At 36.3% G+C, this 11,775-nt stretch overlaps 2 protein-coding genes across 2 annotated transcripts in view; one reads left to right on the plus strand and one right to left on the minus strand.

Moving 5' to 3' along the window:
• Positions 1–11,775, minus strand: part of RALGPS2 (Ral GEF with PH domain and SH3 binding motif 2) — a 78,023-nt gene that overhangs the window by 16,671 nt on the left and 49,577 nt on the right. The window contains exons 8-9 of the mRNA XM_006754533.2: positions 4,046–4,183; positions 2,785–2,875 (exon numbers count right to left, since the gene is read on the minus strand). Of these exons, the coding sequence (XP_006754596.1) occupies positions 2,785–2,875; positions 4,046–4,183 (229 nt within the window). The remainder of the gene's footprint in view (positions 1–2,784; positions 2,876–4,045; positions 4,184–11,775) is intronic.
• The window catches only part of ANGPTL1 (angiopoietin like 1), a 16,490-nt gene continuing 12,340 nt past the window's right edge, over positions 7,626–11,775 (plus strand). The window contains exon 1 of the mRNA XM_006754513.2: positions 7,626–7,978. The gene's annotated coding sequence lies outside the window, so the exon portion shown is untranslated. The remainder of the gene's footprint in view (positions 7,979–11,775) is intronic.

Raw genomic sequence — 11,775 nt, forward strand, 5'->3', positions numbered from 1 at the left:
TAGCACTGAAAGTTTAAAAAACACCTTATTTAAAACTCACCATACAAAAAACTAACCAACTCATCAAAAGACAGGTCTGTACAAATAAAAAGGGTTGCTTGCAAAATTCCTGATAAATCCCTGCTCTAAGTCACAGTTTATTAGTTGGTACTTAACTTCCATATAGGATCACAGGCATAGTTTTGAATTCCACAGCAAAAAGAGATTATGATTCCTATCAATGGAAACTATTTCATGAAATAGGATACTAAAGCCATTGTGGAAAATTCTTTGGTATAGTCCACAAAGCCTATTAGATGCATTTGTCTGAAAATTAATGAAGCCATTTTATTTTTAGCATTCTGTCAACTGGATTTATGAAATTACATAATACAAGTGACATTCATAATGATAAATCTATTATAGGTCATTAACTTATCACTTCTTTGGTAACCTAAGAGGGGATTACATATACATATATTCCAATCATTGGACAGTATTAGATGCATGTGCTGAATATGATTAACTAGAACTCTCTGCTTTTTCTTTTTACAGAGCAGTTTAATCACTTGGGCTGCAGACTACACTGAACTCATTCATTTAATAGTTATTGAGCATCTGCTTTGTGTTGGGCACTTTGGTCTCATGGACTATAATAGGAGACGAAGGCAGACATGGTGGCCCTGCCCTCCTGAAGATCATAGTCTAGTAGGTGTAAGACAAAGAAGTAAACAAAATAACTACATTTCCTGACACAGAAGCAAAACAGAAGAAACAGCAAGGAAGCTATGGGTGAATCACAGGGCTGTCAGCAGCAGCAGCACATCACGGGCAGCAGCACAGAAGTGGAGCATCATGAAAGTGCAGCAGTGAAGGCTGGCCAGTGTCAGTGCCTTTATCATCATCAAAACACCGTGAGATAACAGTGATGCTGCGTCGATTGAAAAGATGTATCATCATCAAACACTACGTAAGAGCAGTGATGCTGAGTCAATGAACAAAATTATGTTCAGTATTAAAATGAAAGAACTTCTATAGAATTCCATCCTGATTAAATCCTATGCCTGTAATTTGTAATATCCACACTGACTGCCTATATAGATGAAGGTGCCCAAAACAGAGGCATTTGGATAAATGAAATGTCATTTTTATTTAAATCTCTTTCATCAGAAAGACACTTTTCCCCTAATTACTTTAATGGCTCCTATCTTAAAATGCTCTGATTTTCAACACATTTAATTAGTAGGCTCACGCAACATAACTGCAGCTTTAGAAAAACAATCTATCTTCTTCAGTGTCCCATCTGATGCCCCACCGCCACCAAGTGGGTTGGAGTCCTGCAGCAAACCCAATGTTTGATCATTCCCTCCCCTGGAACACCTTTCCTTACCCTTCAACACGGAGCTAATTCCTACTCGGATTCAGCCTCAGGTGACACTGTCTCCTGAAGCTGTTCAGGTTTCTCTTCACTTTTCCCACGTAAAGCTGAGTCGGGTCCTCCCTTATCTATGCTCCCATAACATACTGGGTATGTCTCGATTGTAGTACTGTGTGAACTGTTTTGTAACCATCTGTTTTGTGGATGTGTTTTGCATTAGATTGCGCCGCTTAAGCATTTTTCAGAAATTTTAGCCTTTTACTGGTATTAATTGTATTCTGCAAAATTCTTTAAAAATTATTGAAGTTATGGAACAAGGAAGCTGATCATCACTATCATATGAGATAAAAACATTTTTATATAATGCGTTAATACTGAAAAGTAACCTACTCTTTCAATGTGATAAAATTTTAAAGACTTTGATTGGAAAAAATATTGGTGGAAGACACACCAAGTTAAATTTTAAACTTAGGAACAACTGGCATAATAAAGCTGGACACAAAATATATTTTTTTAAATTAACAAATGAAGCAAAAAATCATACACAGAATCCTAAAGGGAAATAAGTTCTTTACTCTCTCATGTTTAGAAAAAAGCTGGCAGCTGTGATGTATAGCATACCGCTGAAAAATACAAAAGGTTAATTCCAAATTCCCTCCCACCTTGGTCAGTACTGTGGATGGTAATGAGAGGGAAATGAACACTATTTTAATAATGATTTTTAAAATCTTTAATAAAGGACTTGCTCTAATAAAGAAAAGGGTAAGTGTGGTGCTATATACAACTATATATCCAACCCAAAGGCAAGAAGGTTCAATATTCTCTCAAATCACAAAAACTATTCCAAGGAAGTTCAAAGATGCGTCAAAAATCATCATTAAAAAAGGAGTAACTTTTCTACTTGTAGACAGTTTCATTAATTTTTCAGTCTATTAAGAGATAAATTTCCATAAAGATTCAATGCTTGAATATGTAACGGAAGACATTTAAACTAGAATTATCAAACATAACTATTAACAATCTGAGAAAGATGAAATAGTTTTTAATAAAAGGATAAATGAGCCCTGGCCAGTGTGGCTCAGCTGGTTGGACATCGACCCATGCACTGAAGGTTGCAGGTTCGATCTCCAGTTAGGGGGTGTGCAGGAGGCAGCCAATTGATGTTTCATTGTCACATTGATGTTTCTTTCTCTCTCTCTCTCTAAAAATCAATTAAAAATCTTAAAAAACACACAGATGAAATATTTGTACACTGACTCAATCATGTCAAGTGATTAAAGAGAAATACATGTAAATACCTTTACCACTGCAAATATATGGCTGGATTAGGCATTTGCGTGATATGATGGAAGACTTAGATGTTTAAATACATTGGGATGAGTGGGGATATGACAGTTATACAAACCATTTTTGAAGATCCAACCTACTTGTAATTATCATCTTCCACAAACTTTTGTAGTTCTTCTATATACTGAACAGAGTTCAGATATTTTTGGACGTGAGGCAACATGGGAATATCTAGGCAAAATGTAGTAAGTAATTAAACATCTGATAAAGGACATCTCAAGCACAGTTTTAAAAATTAAGCTGAGAAAATGATATTTAAAGGTGAATTAAGGCCACCTGGCTCCAAATTTAAATTAATTTTAGAAGGACATTACTGAGAAAAATTTTATTTAAAATAAGAATGACAGTTGTATAGATAAAAGAAACCTCCACAAAACCCAAATAGCCCCATTTACAAAGTCCATCATATTTGAGAAATTTCTTAGGAAAAAAAAAAATCAGACGTCATTGTGACTTATCTTAAAATCTCATCTAAAGGCAAGATGTAAGGCAGTTTTGTTTTCTTTTAAGGAAGCCTGGCTCCCATTTGTAAATGTAGTTTTTCCTCCCCTACTTAGAAATCTCAAACATTAATTTAACATAATTTGGTATGTTTAAAAAAAATGAGAAAAGGACAACAGATAGTTTGATTTAACTTTCAGTAAGATTCACCCCCCACCCCAACTTGTAAAAAGTTTTTGAGGTTTTCTTAAAAGTTTAGACATAGTAAAGTTAGCTTTAAGACAAATTTATTTTAAAGTAATTAACAGTGTAAACTCACTGTTTTATAATACCGTAAAAATTATGTCAGTAGCCTATATTTAATTAATTCCCTATCAAATTAAAAGAATTCCAACATTTTTAAAATATTAAAAAACACACACAACCTTTTCTAATCATCTGGGCTTGTGTAAGCTGTTTCTATACATGTGCTTCCACAAAGTAGAACTTGGAAAAAAATTATTTACTCAATATCAGACTCAAGAAAAGTGAATAAAACTGTTACCAAGGTCAAGGGTCTTAGCTCCTTCCCTAACTGACAAATATAAGAACTGTTTCCATAATAGATCAGGGAGATTAAATGGGATGAATAGAAAATAATTTTGTCAATTATGGTAGCAAAGTTGTTACAAAATAGCAAAAGAGCAAAGAAAAAACTTAAAAATTTTAACTATGAAATACTTTAATATCTTAAAAGCGAGATCTTAAACTGGATGCTAAATATTAAACGTGAAATAAAACAGTCGCTGTCATCCTTTGTGTTAAGACGTTCCCTGCTATGTGAAAAGTGGCCTTCATTGTGTGTAACTGAATTAGCAGAATCACAATATAATGGCTTAGTATAGTCCTTCAGAAACTTACCATATTCACAAGACTGCTGTAAATCAGATATTATTCGAAGGATGTTATTCATCAAATTTGATCTCTGCTCACTTTCTAGAATGCTGCCAGTTGACGGGTATGCTGAATCAATGTAAGTTAAGTCTGACAAATAGATACCTGGAATGAAATTAGATAAATGAGGGTTTTCCTACTTGTAGTTTGGAAGAGTATGGCAAAGTGAAGGGGGAAAAAGCTAGCTTATAGATGTATTTCAGTATATGCCATATTTAGAATGTAGCATTATGAATATAGTGCAGGCTTGTAAAAACACGGCCACTGAGGCCTACATTTCCATGGCATTGGGGCCAAACTTGGAAATACAGGGTGGGACAAAATCAGGTTCACAGCTGTTCAAATGGAAAATAATACAATAATTAATGAATAATAATACAAGAATAAACTCTGTGTTTCACATACTCACAACTATAAACCTACTTTTGCTCCAACTTTTTTTTTTTTTTTTGGTAGAAGTCTTCTTCTGATACTACCTTAAAGTATGGCTTTAAAAAAATTCTCACCCAAGGACATGCTGAGAGAGAGAGAGAGAGAGAGAGAGAGAGAGAGAGAGAGAGCGCGCGCGCTGGCTCTTGAGCAATATCAATCAGTGGTCTTCCGCATGTGCCCTAAATGGGGCTCCAACCCCAAATTCAGGTATGTGCCCTAATTGGGAATAGAACCAGCAACCTTTTGGTGCATGGGATGATGCTGCAACCAACCAATCGAGCCACCTGGGCAGGGATCATTGCTTTGGTTTTTAAAGCTGTACCAATTCATACTTCCACTGACAGTATGTAAGTTTCTACTGATCTACACTTGATATTATCAGCCCCTTAATTTTTGCCAATCTTGTGAGTGTAAAATATCACTGTTTTAATTTTCATTTCCTTGATTAATGATATTAAATGTTTATATTTCTATGAAATGTCTTTTGTCCATTTTCCCCCTCTGGGTTGTCTTTTTCTTACTGATTTCTAAGTTCTTAATATACTGTAGAAATGAACCCCCTTGGCAGTTAAATTTTATCCAGTTACTCTTCAACCTACAATCTAATCTGAAGTCAGTATTTATATCTCACTGCTGGAACTTATTCTGGTAAAGGGATAAATGGCCTCCTCATTATTAGATCTTTAAACATTTCGGTCTCTTCCTGTCTCTCTGTAGTCTTTTTACTATTCCCTTTGTTCCTTGGTCTTAACTGGCTACAACCTTCCTACTCTCCTCTGTTCTTGTTTTTTTTCCTCATGATCCCTGGAATTTGGTATTCCTCATGGTTCTTTCATTAATCTTCCTACTTTACAGGTACTTTTTCTAGATTATTTTACTTCTGCAGCTTCAACTACCACATACTTGCCAATGACTTCCCAAATCTCTCTGTAGACCTGATCTCCTGACTTATTTTCCAGCCAAACTAACTGTTATTTGTTCCTAAACATTTGCCATTCCAATTTCCTGCTGTGCTTAGTGATATTACTAATTGCTAAAGTTTGAAAGCTCAACTCACTCTAGTGAAAAAACAACTCAGGAGGAATTTACTACTCATATTTTCCCAGATTAAACGACTAGTGAATAAAACATGATCGCTGAATGCTCATGCAATGTGTTACATAATATAAATCAGAGGCCAGAAGCTGGCAGTCAATCTGTCCCAGTGTTTGTAAAATCAGAAAGTATCACAGGAAATACCTCAAAACTTTCTTTTCCTAAAAAATGGGGAGATCTGCAATAATGAGGTACAGCAGAAAAGGGTGCAGACTCCACAACTATAATAATATCAGTTTGTCATAATCCTCATTTTCCTGTTATGGTCTGACTTACTTCACTTATTACATCACCTACTTCATTCTTGCTCTTTTTTAAAAAATTGATTTTTAGAGAGAGGAAGGGAACGAGAGAGGGGGAGAGGGAGAGAGACACACATTGATCGGTTGCCTCCCATACATGCCCTAACTGGGATCGAACCTGCAATCTGGGTATGTGCCCTGACTGGGAATCGAACCACTACCTTTTGGTGCACAGGACAATGCTCCCACCAACCAAGGCACACACCAGTTAGGGCTCTGCTGCCTTCTTGTGGTGAGCATTTGTCTTTATAGGCCCTTGAGTTTGCAACCCTTGGTATCTATGTATGTCACAGGAATTTAAAGAAACAATTCTGCAAAAGAGCCAGAAACTAAGCTGATTTTAAATAAGGATATATGGATCAACAGTTGATGGTAGAATATCAGAAAGATAAAGTACAAGCTACATCAGTGATGGTGAACCTATGACACGCGTGTCAGAGGTGACACGCGAACTCGTTTTTTGGTTGATTTTTCTTTGTTAAATGGCATTTAAATATGTAAAATAAATATCAAAAATGTAAGTCTTTGTTTTACTATGGTTGGAAATATCAAAAAATTTCTATATGTGACATGGCACCAAATTTAAGTTAGGGTTTTTCAAAATGCTGACACGCTGAGCTCAAAAGGTTTGCCATCACTGAGCTACATTAACAACGAGGGGAAAGCACATGGTATGTACAGAAGAGGGAGCCCAAAGGTATTACCTAGCAGCAGCAACCAGCAATTATATACTCCAGTGAGAGTGTGGCATAATGCTCTGGAGTTAAGAGTTTAATCCCCTAGTCTACCACTTAGTGCTGAAGTACTAAGCCAAGTCAATTAAGATGCCTAAATTTGTGTTTCCCCAGCTACTGAGTTATTGAATCACATTTCCTGATTTAATGAAATATATTAGCATAGTTATAGTGCTCAACAACTAGTAATTCTCTCTCCAGCACCCTAATTTCATAGCAGAAGCACTGGGCCAGAGGTAGGTAAAAGTGACTTGTCCAAGTTTACAGTGTGAGTGTGTGTGTGTGTGTGTGTGTGTGTGTTTGTGTACCAACGCCCCACAGGCCAGAGTTATGTTTGCATTTATATCATATCAGCCATAAGAATAACCTTATTCAGACAAGAGGCGCCATGTTGTAGAACAGAAGGAAGTGACATATAGCATCAGAGTTTAGGTTTAAAAAATGTTAAATTTCTGAAATAATTTTCTACATAGATTTCCACTTATTTTTGGTAATGATAAGCATATTACAACATTAGCTTTCTTATAAAATTTAAAATCTTCAAAAATGGAAACTCAGTGAAATGTTTAAAACTTCTAGGCTATAAAAAGCATTACATTCTTTAGGTGGCTGCCTCCTGACCCAGTGCAACTAGTTCTTTGTAACAAAAGACAAACTCATTAGCCTGCAGCTACTTCTAAGTGAGGTTGAGTACTGTGTTTTTTCAGTATTTAACTTAAAGGATCTCTGGCCAGCAGACTACAATGTTTGTTTTATAATTGCCGCTGAACTAGGATAGTTTGTTTCCAGATGGTGCCCTTCCTTCAACCTGCACAGTCTCTCCTTGTTCCGAGCTATTCAACTCCCGCTGATCCCACTCCCCGCACTCCTATTTTAAGGCCACAGAGAGGAAATCCTAGGGAGGACTCCCCCACGCCCCCAGTCTCCAGCAATTTTTTGGTGACGTAAGATGTGGGCTGAACCCGAGTCTACTGAGAAAGAGGGAATCACTATTCAAGGGCACTGTATATACAGTCTGGGTCAGCTGCAGCTGGTTACAGCGTTTCTCCATGTGGCAGACGGAGCAAAGCCACAACGCTTTCTCTGCTGGATTAAAGGCAGCCCACAGACCAGAACTTCCACTCCACTACTTAAGATTACATAGGTGGCTTGTCAAATTCGATTGATTAGTGTTGTAAGAAGAAAAAGAAGTTCCTTATTACAGCCTGGATTCAACGGCCCAAAACAAAGATGCAGTTGCCATTAAAGTCACAGATGAACAAACTCCTACGCTGATTTTTAAAAGCAAGAATAAGAGCGGCAAGTTTCTGGCTTTGCTTTATCAACAGATGCAAAAGGTATTTCAATGCTTTTATTTTTACTTAAAAATTCTAATGTATGTCAAAATGCATAATTATTTTACATCTGTCATAGAAATTTCAAAATCTCTTATTAAACAAAGAATTTTGGAATACACTAAAATTTATTTAATCTGGAAAAGTTTTTGTTTTTCAACTTTATGTAAAACCTGGTCATTACATACTTTATGATTAATGTGTTATTTTTTAATTTAATGATCTTTAGTGACATGCTTATAATGTATATATGCTGGGTTTCAGAAAACAAGTGCTATAGTGACACTCGATCGAAACTTTAACGTGAAGATTTATGTGTAAGGTTTATAGGTTTGGCATAGTGATGAAAAACAAAGGAATACAAACTTAAAGAAAAGTTATACACATTAGTCTTCACATATCTACAGGGTGTGAAGATTTATATACCATTAAATATCTTAAACTACAGCTAAAAAACACAGAAGATATAAAATTAACTGAAAGTCTTTGCAACACACCTCAATTATGGTATAACTAAATGTCAGTAAAAATTCTTGTAATGATCTAAGACAGGTCTATGATATTTCTTGTTAAAACTCAAAATTTTAAATATCTTTCCAGTTTTACATGTAACAGTAATTTAACTTGGGTAACAGAAATAAAAACTATTATAACTAAATTAATTAAAAAAGCAAAGTTATTGATACATAACCCCCCTAAAACCTTATAGATTAGGATTGGTGAGAAAAAGAAAATGCGATATAAGTATTATGTAAGTCAGCATTAACAACAGAAAGTAAAACCCCAAAGATACAGTTACTTAAATACATGGTTAAAAGATAGAAAATATATGAATGTTATATAGAAATAATTTTGGTAACCATAAGCAAGAGTGTTCCTTCAATATTTCATCTGGGGGCTTTAATTGTATTGTGAGAATTATTAACAATAAATGCCTGGTTACTAATTAGTAAGCTTTAACACCAAAAATACTTGTTTGTTATGATTTGGGGATCCTCTGTCCTTTTAAACATTCAAGATACTAACTGTATCTTCAATAAGCAAATAACAGTAAAGCTAAGATTTCCCCAACTTTCATGTCCTTTCCTTAAACATTCTTAACTCTAAACACTGGGAAGATCTCTGTGAAATGTGTTTCACAAGAGATTCTGATAAAATTCCCAAGCAATACTGGATCTGAAATACTTGCCATCTTTTCATTGTTTGCTATGAAAAGTGCAGGACCTCATTAAATCTCAATTCTTACTGAAGCCTGAGGGTAGCATTTAATCTAAAACCCAAAGCACACAGATAGCTAGTCTCTTCCTAGAACACAATACACAATCTGGAAGTTCTTTATCTAAGGTATCTTCAATGCTTTCTAAATTCAAGTTGGCTGCCTCCTGCTGTTTTCAGGGCATGACACAGGCAGTGAGGTGCCTCTATACCTTTCCCATTTGAAAGGAAGCCAGCCAATCTTACTTATGTCTTCTCTCTACTAGCAGACAATGTAGCAACTATGAAGAGGAAAAAGTACCAATAAAGTTAACACAAAGCATGGAAAACTTCCCCCCCCCAAAAAAACAACCAAGCAAAGACAGATTTAAACTTAAGTATACTGTAACTAATTTATAACATTCTCTTGGGATCTAGGAAAATTTTTAACATACACAGAAAGGTTTTATGAGGTAACACAGATTTATGGATCTTTCACTTTTAAAACTGAACATATGTGGGAAAATATTAAATAAGAGAATGTTTCAGAAAATGTAACAGTAACTGTATTTTTAAAACCAGTTCTTTACCCATGACGTAGCTCAGTCTACTACTTAAAAATTTGGCTCCTTACTCTGTTTTAGATGACAACAAAGTCAGTACACTTTAGTAAGGATAAGGGTGTTGTGTTTATTTTTAAAAAATTTTAATTGCCTCCTTTAAATACAAATTTAGGTCAGATTCTCTTATGGTAGACAGTGACTTTGGTTATGATTTCATTGTACAGGAGCCCATACAGAGCGAAAGCAGACAGAATACACCTAAAGGAAGCTACTGCTATTTTAATTTAGATTCGTATTTTCATATCTTTGTTCTTCTGTGAAAATACTGATGTAAAGTCACAACAGTCTTGGATTATACGCTTAGTTGTTCTAAAAAAACTGTGTCTGGAAGGAACTCAAGCTTTTCACATAGAATACAGTTCATAAAATTCTACTTGTTTTGAACTTCACACTACTTTCTAAATTTTTCTTGTTTTGGTATCTTATTTCATAGCAGATTATTAAAATGGTTTTATGATCTGAGCAATGAGAGCACTTGAGCACTAGGGCAGTAACCACAGGAGAAATCTGTGCATTTACCCAGGAGGCTGAGGGCTTCTATTGCACTGCCCTCAGTTTGTTTTATGTATGTTTGCCCTCAGTCTTTAAATTAAACCACATCTGAACTTCATGAATCCGTAAATATAACGAGAAACCTTGGGCTGGTTTTTGGTGTGGGTAACTCTACGTAGTCAAGTCCTTTTAAAAATAAAATAGAAGACGCTTAAACTCTAAAATATCAGAAGGCAAAGCATGAAAACAAAAAACAAAGTATTCATCGACGTGTGCTTTTGGCGAGCAGTCAGCAACAGAAGGTCTTGAATATACACATGGAATATTATTATGCTCACCCTTACTATCTAAACTATTTTGTAAAAAAAACCAGTCATCCCCCACACTCCATCCATTCTTTATTTTCATTACCCTTCTCTCCCCATTTTGTAAAAAGAAACACAAAGTTATGACTCCTCTGTTGTTATGAACGGCCAGTATAAAAACCACGGGTCTAGAGAAGTCACAAGAAGATCTGAATTCCACTTGAGTGTTTTAGCTTCTCCACAACTTTATTCCTTTGCAAAATGGTGTGATGCAAATAGTTAGCATGTGCCAAGCAGATATAAATATTATTGTAATGCTGCTGATAGAAAAAGGAGAGAACGTGTTGCCATGTGATGTAGTGGTTAATGAAAAATATAGACCCTGGAGTTTCTGCCTGGGTTCAAATTGTGGCTCCATCTCTTAGGAGCTGTGTGACTCTGGGTGAAGCGCGTAACTTCCGGCTGCCAGTTTCTTCATCTAAAAATGAAGATCATATTAATCTACCTCCGAGGTCTATAATGAGAAGCAAATGATTTAATACATGTGAAGGGCTTTAAACCATGCCTGGCCTTTGTAAGTATGATGGCGGCGTAATCGTTGATAGCAGGCATAAACAACCTGGGCCCTAGCTTCTCCAATAAATGACACTTGGGTGGAAAACAAGCAGAAGAGCTCTGTGTTAGTGTATCCACTGCCATCCTCCCAAAAGAGCAGACAGGACTGCAGCTCACAGGAGAGGTGGGCTGTACACAGCAGGTGCTGATGGCCTGATGGAGGGGCACGTTCTCTCTGCTGCTCCTCTTTAGGGAGGTAGCTACAGAGAAAGGGAGAGGATCCGGTCCTTGGAACTAAACTAGTTCTAATGAAAGTTTCCACAAAACTGTAGCATAGAGGACAAGTATTTCTCATCTGCCACAGCAAAAATGCAACATCCCGGGCAAGCACACGTTCAGTGTGTGTGCCACTGCTACCAACACTCACTGAAGAGCCCGGGAACCTGAGTTCTTGACCTGCCTCCAGCATCACCTGCTTGTGCGGCCCAGGCCTTCCCCATGCACTCGGGCCCAAAGAGGTTCTCGACTGAGGTGCTCTCCGAGGCCCTTCCCCATTTTAACAACCGCACTCAACTGCAGGTAGTTCCCTGCCTTGGTAATAGTTATAGAAAGGTAACATTTTACTAAAATG

Source organism: Myotis davidii, unplaced genomic scaffold (genome assembly GCF_000327345.1).
Source record: "Myotis davidii unplaced genomic scaffold, ASM32734v1 scaffold591, whole genome shotgun sequence".
NCBI lineage: Eukaryota > Metazoa > Chordata > Mammalia > Chiroptera > Vespertilionidae > Myotis > Myotis davidii.